The sequence below is a fragment of the Hypanus sabinus genome, chromosome 5 (genome assembly GCF_030144855.1).
Source record: "Hypanus sabinus isolate sHypSab1 chromosome 5, sHypSab1.hap1, whole genome shotgun sequence".
Taxonomy (NCBI): Eukaryota; Metazoa; Chordata; class Chondrichthyes; order Myliobatiformes; family Dasyatidae; genus Hypanus; species Hypanus sabinus.
In genome coordinates this window covers 187,027,927-187,048,626 of record NC_082710.1, presented here as the reverse complement: position 1 = coordinate 187,048,626, position 20,700 = coordinate 187,027,927, and the positions used below count along the sequence as shown (strand labels likewise).

Genomic DNA, 20,700 nt, shown 5'->3' with positions numbered 1-20,700 from the left:
CATGGACAGGGGGAACATGGACAGCCGTGGACCTTGGACATGGACAGGGGGAACAGGGACAGCCGTGGACCTTGGACATGGACAGGGGGAACATGGACAGCCGTGGACCTTGGACATGGACAGGGGGAACATGGACAGCCGTGGACCTTGGACTCGGACAGGGGGAACACAGTCAGCCGTGGACCTTGGACATGGACAGGGGGAACATGGACAGCCGTGGACCTTGGACATGGACAGGGGGAACATGGACAGCCGTGGACCTTGGACATGGACAGGGGGAACATGGACAGCCGTGGACCTTGGACATGGACAGGGGGAACAGGGACAGCCGTGGACCTTGGACATGGACAGGGGGAACATGGACAGCTGTGGACCTTGGACATGGACAGGGGGAACATGGACAGCCGTGGACCTTGGACATGGACAGGGGGAACATGGACAGCCGTGGACCTTGGACATGGACAGGGGGAACATGGACAGCCGTGGACCTTGGACATGGACAGGGGGAACATGGACAGCTGTGGACCTTGGACATGGACAGGGGGAACATGGACAGCCGCGGACCTTGGACATGGACAGGGGGAACATGGACAGCTGTGGACCTTGGACATGGACAGGGGGAACAGGGACAGCCGCGGACCTTGGACTCGGACAGGGGGAACAGGGACAGCCGTGGACCTTGGACACGGACAGGGGGAACATGGACAACAGACAGGAACATCAAGTCAGGACTCCGCCTTCCACTCAGGCACCGAGCCGGGACTTTTTCAGAGGGTAGACACAGACAATGGACAGGAACATTAGGTCAGGACTCCTCCTTCCACTCAGGCACCGAGCTGAGACTCTTCGAGGGGTAGACACAGATACAGACAATGTAGACACAAACATTGAGTCACGACTCCGCCTTCAACTCACCCCTGGGAGATTGACCTCGCCCCGAACTACTCTGGCGACGGAAGGCGAATTGCTGGTTCTCTGATGCGGGCTGGATCGCTCTGGCTTGTTGTAGCGGCAGCAACTTGTAAAGGCTTCTTTAATGCTCTCACACTGAACTGCTACAGCGAGGGGCTTATAAACTGCTGTTCGGGTCGAGGGTAGATTACCTTGATTGCCGAGTTCGAGGGACACGTGAAACACAATTAGACGGGAACAAGGAGTTAATGGTCCGGATCGCAACCCAACTACATTTAAAGAGGAACTGATCCGGACAATGACACCCCAACCTCCTCCGCTTCCAGGCACACATTGCCCTCTTTATCCTTTAGCGGTCCCACTTTATTTCTCGTCATCCTTCTATTCTTCACATATGCAGAGAACGCCTTAGGGTTTTCCTTAATCCTACATGCCAAGGCCTTCTCATGCCCCCTTCGAGCTCTCCTTAGTCCTTTCTTTAGCCCCTTCCTGGCTACCCTATATTTCTCATAAGCCCCTCCTACTTCCTGCTTCATATATCTAACATATGCTTCCTTTTTCCTCTTGATGAGTTGCCTCACATTTCGTCAGCTATGGTTCCCTTTTCCTACCATTTTTTCCTCAACTCAGTGGGACAAACCTATCCTGAACCCAGCTCCAGTGGTTCCTAAACTTTTCCCACATTACTTCTGTGCTTTCCCCTTTGAACATCTGTTTCCAATTTACTCTCGCTAGTTCCTGCCTCATCCCTTCAAAGTTAGCTCTTCCCCAGTTAAGCACTTTACCATTTTGTCTGATTTTATTCCTTTCCATAGCTATGCTGAAGCTAAGGGAGTTGTGGTCACTCTCACCAAAATGCTCCCCCATCAAGAGGTCTGTCACCTGGCCAGGTTCATTACCCAGAACTAGATCCAGTATAGCCTCTCCTCTCATCGGCCGGTCTTCATACTGTGCCAGGAATCCTTCTTGAACACACCTGACAAATTCAGCCCTATCTATCCCCCTTGCAGTCAGGAGGCGCCGTCAATATGAGGGAAGTTGAAATCACCCATAACTACTACCCTGTATTTCCTGCTCCATTCTAAAATCTGCCTGCTTATCTGCTCCTCGGTGTCCCGAGGGCTATTTGGGGGTTTATTGACTACTCCCAGCACAGTAATTGATCCCTTCCTATTTCTGACTTCCACCCAGACTGACTCCGTGGACACTCCTTCTGTAGCGTCCTCCCTTTCTATAGCCGTGATACTATCCCTGACCAGCAATGCCACTCCCCCCTTTACTACCTCCCATCTTATTCCTTTTAAAACACCTGAACCCTGGGACCTGCATCATCCAATCCTGCCCATCCTCCAACCAAGTTTCAGTAACAGCGACAACATCGTAGTTCCACGTACTAATCCATGCTCTGAGTTCATCCTCCTTGTTCCTAATACTCTTAGCATTGAAATAGACACATTTCAACCCCTTTAACTGGCTTGAATTATATTCTGTCTCCTGCCTGTCCTTCCTCATCAACTCAGAACTCTGAGCATCATGCCCTTGTCCTTCTACCTTAATCTCTGTGCTCACATTCTGATTCCCAGCCTCCTGCCAAACTAATTTAAACCCTCCCAATCAGCTCCATCAAACCTGCCCACCAGGATATTGGTCCCCCTGGGATTCAAGTGCAACCCGTCCTTTTTGTACAGGTCACACCAGACCCAAAAGAGGTCCCAGTGATCCAGAAATCTGAATCCCTGCCCCCTGCTCCAATCCCTCAGCCAGGCATTCATCCTCCACCTCATTCTATTCCTATTCTCACTGTTGCGTGGCACAGGCAGTAATCCCGAGATTACTATCTTTGAGATCCTGCTTTTCAACTTACTTCCTAACTCCCTGTAGGTTCTTTCAGGACCTCTTCCCTTTTTCTACCTACATCATCATATGTACCACAAACCTCTGGCTGTTCTCCCTCCCACCACAGGATATCTTGGACGGGATCAGAAAAATCCTGGACCCTGGCACCTGGGAGGCAAACTACCATCCGAGTTTCTTTCCTGCATCCACAGAATTTCCTGTCTGAACCCCTGACTATAGAGTCCCCCTATCACTACTGCCTTCCTCTTCCTTTCCCTACCCTTTGAGCCACAGGGCCAGACTTGTGACAGAGGCACGGCCACTGTCGCTTCCCCAAGGTAGGCTGTCCCCACCACCCCCCAACAGTACTCAAACAGGAGTACATATTGTCAAGGGGTAAAGCCACAGGGGTACTCTTTAGTACCTGACTCTTCCCCTTCCCTCTCCTGACTGTGACCCATTTCCCTGTCCCCCGTGGCCCTGGAGTGACCACCTGTCTGTAACTCCTCTTTATCACCTCCTCACTCTCCCTGACCAGACGAAGGTCATTGAGCTGCAGCTAACACGGTCCCTTAGGAGTTGCATCTCGATGCACCGGGTGCAGATGTGGCCGTCCGGGACGCCGGGAGACTCTAGGACCTCCCACATTCTTCACCGACCACAGAAAACTGGCCTCACATACGTACTAACTCCTTTTGCAATCAACAACTGCCTTACCATTTCCCGTTACCGCCGAGCAAAAGCCCTTTCACTCCCAACGCTGCCCGCTGGATATGGCTGCCTTCTTTTTAAACTGTTCACGCTCGACTGGCTGACGTCACGCGCCTGCGCAGTCTGGCCTCTCCCTTCCCCTGAGAACTCAAAATGTCTTCCAGCTGGACATCCTTAGGTGCTCTCCCGCTGCCTTCTTGTTCTGAATCCAGGAATTACAGGAAGGATATTAATAAGATTGAAAGAGTGCAGAGAAGGTTTACAAGGATGTTGCTGGGACTTGAGAAACTGAGTTACAGAGAAAGGTTGAATAGGTTAGGACTTTATTCCCTGGAGCGTAGGAGAATGAGGGGTGATTTGATAGAGGTGTGTAAAATTATGATGGGTATAGATAGAGTGAATGCAAGCAGGCTTTTTCCACTGAGGCTAGGGGAGAAAAAAACCAGAGGTTATGGGTTAAGGGTGAAGGGGGAAAAATTTAAAGGGAACATGGGAGGGGGCTTCTTCACACAGAGAGTGGTGGGAGTGTGGAATGAGCTGCCAGATGAAGTGGTGAATGCGGGCTCCCTTTTGACATTTAAGAAGGACAGGTGCATGGATGAGAGGGGTTTGGAGGGATATGGCCCAGGTGCAGGTAAGTGGGACTAGGCAGAAAAATGGTTCAGCACAGCCAAGAAGGGCCAAAAGGCCTGTTTCTGTGCTGTAATGTTCTATGGTAAGAGCTGTGATGGGATTGGAGAGGGTCCAGAGGAGGTTCACAAGGATGATTCCGGGAATGATAGTGTTATCACACAAGGATCGTTTGATGGCTCTGAGTCTGTACTTGCTGGAACTCAGAAGGATGGGGGCGGGGGTGTGGGATCTCTTTGAAGTGCTGAAAGGCCTCAACAGAGTAGATGTAGAAAGGATGTTTCCTATGGTGGGAGAGTCTTGGACAAGAGGGCACAGCCTCAGGATGGAAGGGTGCCCTTTCAATATAGAGAAATTTCTTTAGCCAAAGGGTGGTGAACGTGTGGAATTCGTTGCTACATGAAGCTGTGGAGGCCAGGTTGTTGGGTGTACTTAAGGCAGAAATTGATTGGTTCTTGATTAGACATGGCATCAAAAGTTACTGAGAGAAGGCCAGGGCTGGGGTTGAGGAGGAGAATAAAAAGGATCAGCCATGATGAAATTGCAGAGCAGATGATAGGCCAGAAGGCCTAATTCTGCTCCTATGTCTTATGATCTTATTTACTTTTATTTTCAGAAGGCATTTACTGGGGTGCCACACATGAGCTGCTTAACAAGATAAAATCCTATGTCGTTGCAGAAGAGATACTAGCATGGATTGCAGCCTGGCTAACAGGCAGAAGGTAGCAAGTGGCAATAAAGAGGGCATTCTTTGGTTGGCTGTCAGTGAGTTGTGGTGTTCTTCAGGGTGAATATTGGTACTGCTATTTTTCACATTGATCGTCAGTAATTTGGATAACAGAATTAATGGCTTTGTTTCTGGATGATATGGTGACAGGTGGAATGGCACAATGTGCTGAGGAAGCAATGCAATTGCAGCAGCACTTGGACAAATTGTAAGAATGGGCAAAAAAGTGTGAGATGGACTATAATGTTGGGAAATGTTTGTTAATGCATTTTGGTAAAAGGAACAATAATGGGGAGTATTATCTAAATGGTGTGAACATCAGATGTGCAAGAGGGACTTAGGAGTCATCATGGAAGGAGGGATATGGTTAGGAAGGAGGGGTGGAATTGAGGAATGGGAAAGGTGTAGTAACACTGATAGGAGTGTATTATAGGCCACCTAATGGGGAGCGTGAGTTGGAAGAGCAAATGTGTAAGGAGATAGCAGATATTTGTAGTAAACAGAAGGTGGTGATTGTGGGAGATTTTAACTTTCCACACGTAGACTGGGAAGCTCATTCTGTAAAAGGGCTGGATGGTTTAGAGTTTGTGAAATGTGTGCAGGATAGTTTTTTGCAACAATACATAGAAGTACCGACTAGCGATGGGGCAGTGTTGGATCTCCTGTTAGGGAATGCGATAGGTCAGCTGACAGATGTATGTGTTGGGGAGCATTTCGGGTCCAGTGATCACAATAGCATTAGCTTCAATATAATTATGGAGAAGGACAGGGCAGGACCTAGAGTTGAGATTTTTGATTGGAGAAAGGCTAACTTTGAGGAGATGCGAAGGGATTTAGAGAGAGTGGATTGGGTCAAGTTGTTTTATGGGAAGGATGTAATAGAGAAATGGAGGTCATTTAAGGGTGAAATTATGAGGGTACAGAATCTTTATGTTCCTGTTAGGTTGAAAGGAAAGGTTAAAGGTTTGAAAGCACCATGGTTTTCAAGGGATATTAGAAATTTGGTTCGGAAAAAGAGGGATGTCTACAATAGATATAGGCAGCATGGAATAAAGGAATTGCTCGAGGAATATAAAGAATGTAAAAGGAATCTTAAGAAAGAGATTAGAAAAGCTAAAAGAAGATACGAGGTTGGTTTGGCAAATAAGGTGAAAGTAAATCCAGAAGGTTTCTACGGTTATATTAAAAGCAAAAGGATAGTGAGGGATAAAATTGGCCCCTTAGAGAATCAGAGTGGTCAGCTATGTGTGGAGCCGAGGGAGATGGGAGAGATTTTGAACGATTTCTTCTCTTCGGTATTCACTAAGGAGAAGGATATTGAATTGTGTAAGGTGTGGGAAACAAGTAAGGAAGTTATGGAACCTATGACAATTAAAGAGGTGGAAGTACTGGTGCTTTTAAGAAATTTGGAAGTGGATAAATCTCCAGGTCCTGACAGGATATTCCCCAGGACCTTGAGGGAAGTTTGTGTAGAAATAGCAGGAGCTCTGACAGAAATCTTTAAGATGTCATTAGAAAGGGGGATTGTGCCGGAGGATTGGCGTATTGCTCAAGTGGTTCCATTGTTTAAAAAGAGCTCTAGAAGTAAGCCTAGCAATTATAGAAATGTCAGTTTGACATCAGTGGTGGGTAAATTAATGGAAAGTACTCTTAGAGATAGTATTAATAATTATTTGGATAGACAGGATCTGATTAGGAGTAGCCAGCATGGATTTGTGCGTGGAAGGTCATGTTTGACAAACCTTATTGAATTTTTTGAAGAAGTTACGAGGAATGTTGATGAGGGTAAGGCAGTGGATGTAGTCTATAAGGACTTCAGCAAAGCCTTTGACAAAGTTCCACATGGAGGGTTAGTTAAGAAGGTTCAGTCGTTAGGTATTAACGCTGGAGTAATAAAATGGATTCAACAGTGGCTAGATGGGAGATGCCAGAGAGTAGCGGTGGATAATTGTTTATCGGGATGGAGGCCGGTGACTAGCGGGGTGCCTCAGGGATCTGTTTTGGGCCCAGTGTTGTTTGTAATATACATAAATGATCTGGATGATGGGGTGGTAAATTGGATTAGTAAGTATGCCGATGATACTAAGGTAGGAGGTGTTGTGGATAATGAGGTGGATTTTCAAAGCTTGCAGGGAGATTTATGCCGGTTAGAAGAATGGGCTGAATGTTGGGAGATGGAGTTTAATGCTGAGAAGTGTGAGGTTCTACATTTTGGCAGGAATAATCCAAATAGAACATACAGGGTAAATGGTAGGGCATTGAGGAATGCAGAGGAACAGAGAGATCTAGGAATAACAGTGCATAGTTCCCTGAAGGTGGAGTCTCATGTAGATAAGGTGGTGAAGAAGGCTTTTGGAACGCTGGCCTTTATAAATCAAAGCATTGAGTACAGAAGTTGGGATGTAATGTTAAAATTGTATAAGGCATTGGTAAGGCCAAATTTGGAATATTGTATACAGTTCTGGTCACCGAATTATAGGAAAGATATCAATAAATTAGAGAGAGTGCAGAGACGATTTACTAGGATGTTACCTGGGTTTCAGCACTTAAGTTACAGAGAAAGGTTGAACAAGTTAGGTCTCTATTCATTGGAGCGTAGAAGGTTGAGGGGGGATTTGATTGAGGTATTTAAAATTTTGAGAGGGATAGATAGAGTTGACGTGAATAGGCTGTTTCCATTGAGAGTAGGGGAGATTCAAACGAGAGGACATGATTTGAGAGTTAGGGGGCTGAAGTTTAAGGGAAACACGAGGGGGTATTTCTTTACTCAGAGAGTGATAGCTGTGTGGAATGGGCTTCCTGTAGAAGTAGTAGAGGCCAGTTCATTTGTGTCATTTAAGGTAAAATTGGATAGGTATATGGACAGGAAAGGAGTGGAGGGTTATGGGCTGAGTGCGGGTAGGTGGGACTAGGTGAGATTAAGAGTTCGGCATGGACTAGGAGGGCCGAGATGGCCTGTTTCCTTGCTGTGATTGTTATATGGTTATGGTTATAGGTAAGGCTCCCAGAAGGTTAATTTTACAGGTTGAGTCTGTGATGAAGAAGGCATATGCAATGTTGGCATTTATTTCAAGGGGAATAGAATATAAAAGCAAGGAGATAATGCTCAGCCTTTATTAGCCACTAATCAGGCCACACTTAGAGTATTGTCAACAGTTTTGGGCCCCATATCTCAGAAAGGATGTATTGTTATTGGAGAGGATCCAGAGGAAGTTCACTGGGATTATTCCAGGAATGAAGGGGCTAACATATGAAGAGCGTTTGGCAGCTTTGGCCACGTATTCACCGAAATTTAGAAGAATGAGTGGGTATTTCATTGAAACCTTCCAAATGTTGAAAAGTATAGATAGGGTGGTTATGGAGAGGATGTTTCCTGTGGTGGGGGTATCTAGAACTAGAGGGTACAGCCTCAAAACTGAAGGGTGACCTTTTCAAACAGAGGTACGGAGGATTTTTTTTGACTTGAGAGTAGTGAATTGGTGGAATGCACTGCCACAGACTGTGGTGGAGGCCAAGTCAGTACATATTTTTAAGACTGAAATTGATACTTTCCTGATCGATCAGAGCATCAAATGATATGATGAGGTGGCAGGTGTATGGGGTTGAGTGGGATGGTGGAATGGTAGAGCAGATTCAATGGGCTGAATGGCCTAACTCAGCTCTTATGTCTCATGACCTTGTGTGTGTCCGGTGGGGAAAGACTGCTAGGTTAAGATTCATGGATCATTTTAAGTATAGCATTAACTCATTAGAAGGGGTGATACTCCAAACTTACTGCTAATGATATCTGGACTACCAACCAAAAAAGTGTAAAATCAACATCACACCTTTTATCACCTGATGAATGCTGTAGAAATCGTCATCATCTGCAAACTTATATCTTGCATATTTAATCACATCCTACCTTTTGATCATATCTGGTTCATCCATTTTCTGTTTGAATGTACAGTTGCTGTGTCCACTCCGCAAGTTGAAATGATCCCTGAGGCTCCACAGATTGGTGAAAATGTGACTTTGCAATGCTCTGCTCAAAAGGGAAATCGCATCCAGTACAGTTGGTACCGATGTGATCTGCCTCTGTCAAGTGAAATGAACTATCATCTGACAAAGAACAACAAGTCCCTGACAATCCAAAATGTGCAGAAATCTGATGTTGGTATCTACAGGTGCAAAGTGGAAAACCGTATCAGCTCTAATCATGTAGATTTTGTGATGCAGCTCTGTCGTAAGTATATCATCATAACTTAATGATATCTTTTGATCACATGAGTAAGGGTAATCATTGCAGATGTTACCATATCAGTGCCAATATTATCCATCCACTTCAGCTAAAGTTAAACTTCTTAGATCTGCATTTCTTCTCTGTATACCTCCCTTGCTTCTACTATATAGCCATATAACAACTACAGCACAGAAACAGACCATCTCGGCCCCTCTAGTCCATTCCGAACGCTTACTCTCACCTAGTCCCACCTACCTGCACTCAGTCCATAACCCTCCATTCCCTTCCTGTCCATATACCTACCCAATTTTGTTTAAATGACAAAATAGAACCTGCTTCTACCACTTCAACTGGAAGCTCATTCCACGCAGCTACCACTCTCTGAGTAAAGAAGTTCCCCTCGTGTTACCCCTAAACTTTTGCCCCCTAACTCTCAACTCATGTCCTCTTGTTTGAATCTCCCCTACTCTCAATAGAAAAAGCCTATCCACGTCGTCTATCTATCCCCCTCATAATTTTAAATACCTCTATCAAGTCCCCCCTCAACCTTCTACACTCCAAAGAATAAAGACCTAACTTGTTCAACCTTTCCCTGTAACTTAGGTGCTGAAACCCAGGAAACATTCTAGTAAATCTCCTTTGTACTCTCTCTATTTTGTTGATATCTTTCCTATAATTTGGTGACCAGAACTGTACACAATACTCCAAATTTGGCCTCACCAATGCCTTGTACAATTTTAACATTACATCCCAACTCCTATACTCAATACTCTGATTTATAAAGGCCAGCATACCAAAAGCTTTCTTTACCACCCTACCCACATGAGATTCCACATTCAGGGAACTATGCACCATTATTCCTAGATCAATCTGTTCTACTGCATTCCTCAATGCCCTACCATATACCATGTATGTCCTATTTGGATTATTCCTACCAAAATGTAGCACCTCACACTTATCAGCATTAAACTCCATCTGCCAGCTTTCAGCCCACTCTTCTAACTGGCCTAAATCTCTCTGCAAGCTTTGAAAACCTACTTCATTATCCACAACACCACCAACCTTAGTATCATCTGCATATTTGCTAATCCAATTTACCACCCCATCATCCAGATCATTAATGTATATGACAAACAACATTGGACCCAGTGCAGATCCCTGCGGCACACCACTAGTCACCAGCCTCCAACCTGACAAATAGTTATCCACCACTCCTCTCTGGCGTCTCCCATCCAGCCACTGTTGAATCCATTTTACTACTTCAATATTAATATCTAACAATTGAACCTTCCTAACTAACCTTCCATGTGGAACATTGTAAAAGGCCTTACTGAAGTCCATATGGACAACATCCATTGCTTTACCCTTGTCAACTTTCCTAGTAACCACTTCAAAAAATTCAAAAAGATTTGTCAAACATGACCTTCCACGCACAAATCCATGCTGACTGTTCCTAATCAGACCCTGTCTATCCAGATAATTGTATATACCATCTCTAAGAATACTGTCCATTAATTTACCCACCACTGATGCCAAACTGATAGGCCTATAATTGCTAGGTTTACTCTTAGAACCCTTTTTAAACAATGGAACCACATGAGCAATACGCCAATCCTCCAGCACCATCCCCGTTTCCAATGACATTTGAAATATTTCTGTCAGAACCCCTGCTATTTCTACACTAACTACCGAAGAAAAGAAATTGTTCAAGATCTCCCCCATCTCTTTCAGCTCCACACATAGCTTTCCACTCTAATTGTCTAAGGGACCAATTTTATCCCTCACTATCCTTTTGCTATTAATATAACTGTAGAATCCCTTCAAATTTATTTTCACCTTAATTGCCAAAGCAACCTCACATCTTCCTTTAGCTTTTCTAATTTCTTTCTTAACATTCTTCTTACAGTCTTTATATTCCTCGAGCACCTCATTTACTCCATGCTGCCTATATATATTGTAGATATCTCTCTTTTTCCTAACCAAGTTTCCAATATCCCTTGAAAACCATGGCTCCCTCAAACTTCTAACCTTTCCTTTCTTCCTAACAGGAACATGAAGATTCTGTGTCCTCAAAAGTTCACCTTTTTATGATCTCCGTTTCTCTATTACATCCTTCCCATAAAACAAATTGCCCCAATCCACTCCTAAATCCTTTCGCATCTCCTCAAAGTTAGCCTTTAGCCTTTCTCCAATCAAAAATCTCAACCCTGGGTCCAGTCTTATCCTTCTCCATATTTTTATTGAAAATAATGGCATTGTGATCACTAGGCCTGAAGTGCTCCCCAACACATACCTCCATCACTTGAACTATTTCATTCCCTAACAGAAGATCCAACACTGCACCTTCTCTAGTCGGTACCTCTATGTAGCGCTGCTAAAAACTATCCTGCACACATTTTACAAACTCCAAACCATCCAGCCCTTTTACAGTATGGGCTTCCCAGTCTATGTGTGGAAAATTAAAATCTTCCACAATCACAACCCTGTGCTTACTACAAATATCTGCTATCTCCTTGCAATTTGCTCCTCCAATTCTCGCTCCCCATTAGGTGGTCTATAATACACCCCTATAAGTGTTACTACACCTTTCCCATTCCTCAATTCCATCCAAATAGCCTCCCTAGAGGAGTCCTCGAATGTATCCTGCAAGAGCACCGCTGTAAAATTTTCTCTGACAAGCAACGCAACAACTCCCCCTCTTGTCTCTCCAATTCTATCACACCTGAAGCAATGGAATCCAGGAATATTTAGTTGCCAATCACACCCCTCCTGCAACCATGTTTCACTAATAGCTACAACATAATATTTCCAGGTATCAATCCATGCTCTAAGCTCATCCACCTTTCTTGCAATGCTCCTATCATTAAAATAAATGCATTTAAGAAATTCTCCACCGCCTCCTCTCTGTTTATCTCTAACAGTACAAAGAACTCTACCGTCTTCTTTTTCTTCCTTCTCCCATACTTCTGTTCCTACACTCTGGTTCCCCTCCCCCCTCGTATCTAGTTTAAATCCACTGGAGCCTCTATAGCAAACCTACCTGCAAGATTATTTGTCCTCCTCCAGTTCAGATGTAAACCGTCCCACCGGAACAGGTCCCAGGAAAACTACCCAATTATCTATAAATCTGAAGCCCTCCCTCCTGCACCATGTCTTCAGCCATAAGTTGATCTGTACTATCTTACTATTTCCAAACCCACCTGCATGTGGCACTGGTAGCAATCCTGAGATTGCTATCCTGGAGGTCCTGTCCTTTAACTTGGCACCTAGCTCCCTAAGCTCACCTTTCAGGATCTCCTCACTCTTCCTACCCACATCATTGGTCCCTACATGGACCATGACATCCGGCTGCTCACCCTCCCTCTTGAGAATACTGAGAACTCGATCCGAGATATCGCAGACCCTGGCACCAGGGAGGCAACAGACCATCTGGGATTCTCAATCTCTTCCACAGAACCTGCTATCTGTCCCCCTAACTATTGAATCCTCTATCACTACTGCTCTCCTCTTTTCCCTCCTTCCCTTCTGAGCTGAGGGTCCAGTCTTGGTAACAGAGATGCAACCACTGTAACTTGTCCCTGGTAGGTCGTCCCCATCAAAAGTATCCAAAACGGTATACATTGTTGATGGGAATGGCTGCAGGAGTGCTCTGCTCTTCCTGTCTATTCCCCTTCCCTCTCTTGACAGTCACCTGTCTCCTGACTCCTAGGGGTGATTATCTCTCTGAAACTCCTGTCTATTTCTGCCTCTGCCTCCCGAATGATCTGAAGCTCCTCCAGCTCCAGTTCCCTAACACGGTTTGTCAGGAGCTGCAGCTGGATGCACCTTTTGCAGGTGTAGTCATCAGGGACAGCTGTGTTCTCACTGACTTCACACATACTGCAAATGGAGCACTCGACTGCCCTAACTGCTGCCTCCATTACCTACTCCTAAGCTAATTAGATTAATTCAAGGAGCTTACCCAGCCTTACCTCACCTGGAGTGAAGCTCGTACTCAGTCTCTGCTCGCTTTCTGAAATCCCCCGCTGATCTCAGAGGCCGACTTTCACGCGCTTGCACAGTCGTGGCCCATTCAAACCTCGCCTCTGCCTGTTCTCGCCGAAGCCTGATTGAGCCAAAGCCGTCCCACTCTGCCTCAGTCAACTCCGACAATGGCCGCTGTATATGGCAGTCTTTCCTTGTAAACCTTTGGCGTGCTACGTCACGCACCTGCGCAGTCTAACCTCTTTGCCCCGATCCATTTTAAAAAAAAGCTTCTCTCCGAGCTTCTTTTACCCTTCCCTCTCCACATCTTGCTTTGATTTAAATCATATTCAAATTTATACTCAATACTTTGATTTATAAAGGTCTGTTATAAGGTGTGCAGTACACTATTGTGTTGACAGATAATAAAATGTCTTGCAATATTTTTAATAGAAGTCAATAACATCACAACTGAAGAACAAAGGGCTTGTGTAAATTGAACACTATCAATGGATTCTTGATCTTGTAGCGAGATGCCACTTACTTTCGTAGAATTAAGCGGTGATATATGTACCATGTAAGACCAATTCAAAACATAAGACCATACAACGTAGGAGCAGAATTAAGCCCTTCAGCCAATCAAGTCTACTTCACTATTTCATCATGGCTGATCCCAGATCCTATTCAACCCTATACACCTGCCCTCTCAACCCTATACACCTGCCCTCTCAACTTCTGCTTTAAATATACCCATGGACTTGGCCTTCACCACAGTCCGTGGCAGAGCATTCCACAGATTCACCATTCATTGGCTAAAAAAATTCTTCCTTTCTTCTGTTCTAAAAGGTCAGCCCTCAATTTTGAGTCTGTGTCCTCTAGTTCTGGATAGCCCTACTGGAGAAGATATCCTCTCCACATCCACTTATCTAGCCCATTCAAAATTCAGTAGGTTTCAATAAGATTCTCCCTGCATTCTTCTAAATACCAGTAAGTACAGGCCCAAGCTGCCAAGTGCTTCTCATATGTTACTGCCTTCATTCCAGGAATCATCCTCATGGACTTCCTCTGCACTCTCCAGTGATAATACATTCTTTCTGAGGTAAGGGGCCCAAACTGTTGACAAATGCGGCCTGACTACTGTCTTATAAAGGCTCAGAATTATTTCCTTTCTTCCATTTTCTATTTCCCTTGAAATAAGTGCCAACATTGCATTTGCCGCCTTTACCACAGACTCAACCTGTGAATTAACCTTCTGGGAGTATTGAATGAGGATTCTTAAGTCCCTTACACCTCTGATCTTTGATATTTCTCCCCATTTAGATAATAGTTCGCACTATTGTTCCTTTTACCAAAATGCATTATTATACATTTACCAAAACTATATTCCATCTATCACATTTTTGCGCAGTCTTCCAATTTGTCTAAGATAGTGTCATGGCTGCAGAAAAGTTGGACGATATGGAGGGATTCTCTACGGACTCTCTGTGGGTGGAGGTTAGGAACAATAAGGAGTCAATAACTCTACTGGGTATTTTTTATAGGCCGCCCTGCAGTAGCAGGAGGAGCATATAGGGAAACAGATCTTGGAAAGGTGTAATAATACCAGAGTTGTCGTGGTGGGAGATTTTAATTTCCCAAATATCGATTGGCATCTCCCTAGAGCAAGAGGTTTAGATGGGGTGGAGTTTGTTAGGTGTGTTCAGGAAGGTTTCTTGACACAAAATGTAGATAAACCTACAAGAGGAGAGGCTGTACTTGATTTGGTATTGGAAAATTTAACCATATAACAATTACTGCACGGAAACAGGCCATCTCGGCTCTTCTAGTCCATGCTGAACCCTTACTCTCACCTAGTCCTACCGACCTGCACTCAGCCCGTAACCCTCCATTCCTTTCCTGTCCATATACCTATCCAATTTTACTTTAAATGACAATACCGAACCTGCCTCTACCACTTCTACTGGAATCTTTCCTATAATTCAGTGACCAGAACTGTACACAATACTCCAAATTCAGCCTTACCAATGCCTTGTACAATTTTAACATTACATCCCAACTCCTATACTCAATACTCTGATTTATAAAGGCCAGCAAACCAAAAGTTTTCTTCACCACACTATCCACATGAGATTCCACCTTCAGGGAACTATGCACCATTATTCCTAGATCAATCTGTTCTACTGCATTCCTCAATGCCCTACCATATACCATGTATGTCCTATTTGGATTATTCCTACCAAAATGTAGCACCTCATACTTATCAGCATTAAACTCCATCTGTCATCTTTCAGCCCACTCTTCTAACTGGCCTAAATCTCTCTGCATGCTTTAACAACCTACTTCATTATCCACAACACCACCTATCTTAGTATCATCTGCATACTTACTAATCCAATTTACCACCCCATCATCCAGATCATTAATGTATATGACGAACAATATTGGACCCAGTACAGATCCCTGATGCACACCACTAGTCACTGGCCTCCAACCTGACAAACAGTTATCCACCACTACACTCTGGCATTTCCCATCCAGCCACTGTTGAATCTATTTTATTACTTCAATATTAATACCTAACGATTGAACCTCCCTAACTAACCTTCTGTGTGGAACTTTGTCAAAGGCCTTACTGAGGTCCATATAGACAACATCTACTGCTTTACTGTCATCAACTTTCCTACCCCTTCAAAAAATTCAATAAGATTTGTCAAACATGACCTTCCACTCACAAATCCATGTTGACTGTTCCTAATCAGACACTGTCTATCCAGATAATTGTATATACCATCTCTAAGAATACTTTCCATTGATTTACCCACCACTGACGTCAAACTTACAGGCCTATAATTGCTAGGTTTACTCTTAGAACACTTTTTAAACAATGGAACCACATGAGCAATATGCCAATCCTCCGGCACCATCCCTGTTTCTAATGACATTTGAAATATTTCTGTCAGAACCCCTGCTATTTCTACATTAACTTCACTCAAGATCCTAGGGAATATCCTGTCAGGTTCTGGAGACTTATCCACTTTTATATTCTTTCCAAGTGCCAGTATTTCCTCTTTTTTAATCATCATAGTTTCCATAACTACCCTACTTGTTTCCCTTACCTTAAACAATTCAGTATCCTTCTCCTTAGTGAATACCGAAGAAAAGAAATGGCTCAAAATCTCCCCCATCTCTTTTGGCTCCACACATAACTGTCCACTCTGACTCTTTAAGAGACCAATTTTATCCCTCACTATCCTTTTGCTAGTAATATAACTGTAGAAACCCTTTGGATTTATTTTCACCTTACTTGCCAAAGCAACTTCATATCTTCTTTTAGCTTTTCTAATTTCTTTCTTAAGATTCTTTTTACATTCTTTATATTTCTCGAGCACCTCATTTACTCTATGCTGCCTATATTTATTGTAGATCTCTGTTTCCGAACCAAGTTTCCAATATCCCTTGAAAACCATGGCTCTCTCAAACTTTTAACCTTTCCTTTCAACCTAACAGGAACATAAAGATTCTGTACCCTCAAAATTTCTCCTTTAAATGATCTCCATTTCTCTATTAGATCCTTCCCATAAAACAAATTGTCCCAATCCACTCCTAAATCCTTTTGCATCTCTTCGAAGTTAGCCTTTCTCCAATCAAAAATCTCAACCCTGGGTCCAGACCTACCCTTCTCCATAGTTATATTGAAACTAATGGCATTGTGATCACTGGACCCGAAGTGCTCCCCAACACATTCCTCCGTCACCTGACCTATCTCATTTCTAACAGAAGAGTTTGGTACCTCTATATATTTCTGCAAAAAACTATCCTGCATACATTTTACAAATTACAAACCATCCAGCCCTTTTACAGAACGGGCTTCCCAGTCTATGTGTGGAAAATTAAAATCTCCCACAATCACAACCTTGTGCTTACTACAAATACCTGCTATCTCCTTACAAATTTGTTCCTCCAATTCTCGCTCCCCTTTAGGTGGTCTATAATACACCCCTATAAGTGTTACTACACCTTTTCCATTCCTCAATTTTACCCAAGTTGCCTCCCTAGATGAGCCCTCTAACTATCCTGTCAGAGCACCGCTGTAATACTTTCTTTGACAAGCAATGCAACACCTCCCCTCTTGTCCCTCTGATTCTATCACACCTGAAGCAACGAAACCCAGGTATATTGAATTGCCAATCACACGACTCCTGCAACCATGTTTCAATAGTAGCTGCAACATCATATTTCCACATTATCAATCCAGTGAACCTGGTCAGGTGTCAGGTCTCTCAGTGGGAGAGCATTTTGGAGATAATGATCATAATTCTATCTCCCTTACAATAGCATTGGAGAGAGATCAGAATAGACAAGTTAGAAAAGCATTTAATTGGAGTAAAAGGAATCATGGGGCTATCAGGCAGGAAACTGGAAGCATAAATTGGAAAGCAATGTTCTTAGGGAAAAGTACAGAAGGAATGTGGCCAATTTTCAAGAGATATTTGTGTGGAGTTCTACATATGTATGTTCCAATGAGACAGGGAAGTTATGGTAGGCTACAGGAACTGTGGTGTACAAAGTCTGTAATAAATCTAGTCAAGAAGAAAAGAAAAGCTGACAAAAAGTTCAAAGAGCTAGGTAATGATGGAGGTCTAGATTATAAGGCTAATAGGAAGGAGTTTAAGAAGGAAATTGGGCGAGCCAGAAGGGGCCATGAGAAGGCCTTGGTGGGCAGGATTACGGAGAACCCCAAGGCTTTCTACAAGTATGTGAAGAGGTAGAAGAATACGACCTGTCAAGTGTGCCTTTGGGAAAGTATGTATGGAACCGGAGGAAATAACAGAGGTACTTAATGAATACTATACTCAGTATTCACTATTGAAAAAGATCTTGGTGATTGTAGTGATGACTTCCAGCAGACTGAAAAGTTTGAGTATGTAGATATTAAGAAAGAGGATGTGCTGGAGCTTTTGGTAAGCATCAAGTTGGATAAGTCACCGGGACCGGATGAGAGGTACCCCATCCGTGGGAGGCAAGGGAGGAGATTGCTGAGCCTCTGGCAATGATCTTTGCATCATCAATTGGGACGGGAAAGGTTCCAGAGGATTGGAGGGTTGCGGATGTTGTTCCTTAATTCAAGAAAGGGTGTAGAGATAGCGCAGGAAATTATAGACCAGTGAGTCTTACCACAGTGGTTGGTAAGTTGATGGAGAAGATCCTGACAGGCAGGATTTATGAACATTTGGAGAAGTACAATATGATTAGGAATAGTCAACATGGCTTTGTCAAGGCCAGGTCGTGCCTTACGAGCCTGGTTGAATTTTTTGAAGATGTGAGTAAACGCATTGATGAAGGAAGAGCAGTAGATGTAGTGTATATAGATTTCAGCAAGGCATTTGATGAGGTACCCCATGCAAGGCTTATTGAGAAAGTAAGGAGGCATTGATTTCAAGGGGACACTGCTTTGTGGATGCAGAAGTGCCCACAGAAGGCAAAGAGTGGTTGTAGACAGGTCATATTCTGCATGGAGTTCAGTCACCAGTCAGTCTGGGACCCTTACTCTTTGTAATTTTTATAAATGACCTGGATGAGGAAGTGGAGGGATGGGTTAGTAAGTTTGCTGATGACACAAAGGTTGCAGGCTGTCGGAGGTTACAGCGGGACATTGATAGGAGGTAAAACTGGCCTGATAAGTGGCAGATGTTCAACCCAGATAAGTGTGAAGTGGTTCATTTTGGTAGGTCAAATATGATGACAGAATATAGTATTAATGGTAAGAGTCTTGGCAGTTTGGAGGATCAGAGGGATCTTGGGTTCCGAGTCCATAGGATGCTCAAAGCAGCTGCGCAGGTTGACTCTGTAGTTAAGAAGGCTTACAGTGTATTGGCCTTCATCAATGATGGAATTGAATTTCGAAGCCGAGAGGTAATGTTGCATCTATTGGACCCCGGTCAAAGCCCACTTGGAGTGCTGTGCTCAGTTCTGGTCGCCTCACTACAGGAAAGATGTCAAAGCCATAGAAAGGGTGTAAGAAGAGATTTACAAGGATGTTTCCTGGATTGGGGAGCATGCCTAATGAGAATAGGTTGAGTGAATTCGGCCTTTTCTCCTTGGAGCGGGGGAAGATGAGGTGAACTGATAGAGGTGTACAAGATGATGAGAGTCATTGATCGTGTGGATAGTCAGAGGCTTTTTCCCAGGGCTGAAATGGTTGTCACAAGAGAACACAGTGTTAAGGTGCTGAGGAGTATGTACAGAGGACATGTCAGGGGTAAGCTTTTTACTCAGAGTGGTGAGTGCGTGGAATGGGCTCCCGGCAACGGTGGTGGAGGCAGATACGATAGGGTCTTTTATGAGACTTTTGGACAGGTACATGGAGTTTAGAAGGGCTATAGGTAAACCTAGTAATTTCTAAGGTAGGGACATCTTTGGCACAACTTTGTGGGCCATAGACAAAAGATAGTAGGTGCAGGAGTAGGCCATTTGGCCCTTCTAGCCAGCACCGCCATTCACTGTGATCATGGCTGATCATACACAATCAGTACCCTGTTCCTGCCCTCTCCCCATATCCCTTGACCCTGCTATCTATAAGAGCTCTATCTAACTCTCTCTTGAAAGCATCCAGAGACTTGGCCTCCACTGCTTTCTGGGGCAGAGCATTCCACCACTCTCTGGGTGAAAAAGTTTTTCCACATCTCTTTTCTAAATGGCCCACCCCTTATTCTTAAACTGTGGCCTCTAGTTCTGGACTCACTCATCAGTGGGAACATGCTTCCTGCCTCCAGCATGTCCAATCCCTCAATAATCTTATATGTTTCAATCAGATCCCCTCTCATCCTTCTTAAATTCCAGTGTATACAAGCCCAGTCGCTCCAATCTTTCAGCATATGACATTCCCGCCATTCCGGGAATTCTTGTGAACCTACGCTGCACTCCCTCAATAGCAAGAATGTCCTTCCTCAAATTTGGAGACTAAAACTGCACACAATACTCCAGGTGGGGTCTCACCAGGGCCCTGTACAGCTGCAGAAGGACCTCTTTACTCCTATACTCAATTCCTCTTGTTATAAAGGCCAGCATGCCATTATTGTGGTCCTGTATTGTGCTGTAGGTTCTTACATTACTATGTTTCTAACTTCCCATGATTCAGGATATTTACAAGGACAAGTGTGTAAAAAGGGCCCATAGGATCAGTGGGGACCCAAGCCATCCCAACCATTATCTATTCCAGCTGCTACTTTTCGGGAAGCGGTACTGCAGCATGAAAGCTAGGACCAACAGGCCCTGGGACAGCTTCTTCCACCAGGCCATCAGACTGATGAACTCATGCTGACTTCAGTGTACTCTGTATTACGTCGACTGTTTTTATTATAAATTACTATGTTGCACATTGCACATTTAGATGGAGATGTAACATAGAGATTTTTGCTCCTCGTGTATGTGAAAGATGAAAGAAATAATGTCAATTCAATTCAATTCCTCATCTTACCATAGAACCATAGAACATTACAGCACAGAAACAGGCCTTTTGGCCCTTCTTGGCTGAGCCAAACCATTTTTCTGCCTAGTCCCACTGACCTGCACCTGGGCCATATCCTCCAAACCCCTCTCATCCATATACCTGTCCAAGTTTTTCTTAAATGTCAAAAGTGAGCCCGCATTCACCACTTCATCTGGCAGCTCATTCCACACTCCCACCACTCTCTGCATG

At 44.1% G+C, this 20,700-nt stretch overlaps 1 protein-coding gene and 1 long non-coding RNA gene across 3 annotated transcripts in view; both read left to right on the top strand.

The window, feature by feature from the left end:
* Positions 1-20,700, top strand: part of LOC132394743 (uncharacterized) — an 887,546-nt gene that overhangs the window by 111,633 nt on the left and 755,213 nt on the right. The window lies entirely within an intron of this gene.
* LOC132394742 (HEPACAM family member 2-like) overlaps positions 1-20,700 on the top strand; it is a 127,543-nt gene that overhangs the window by 60,541 nt on the left and 46,302 nt on the right. For both annotated transcript variants that reach the window (XM_059971156.1, XM_059971155.1), the window contains exon 3: positions 8,766-9,041. In XM_059971156.1, coding sequence (XP_059827139.1) covers positions 8,766-9,041 — 276 coding nt within the window. The remainder of the gene's footprint in view (positions 1-8,765; positions 9,042-20,700) is intronic.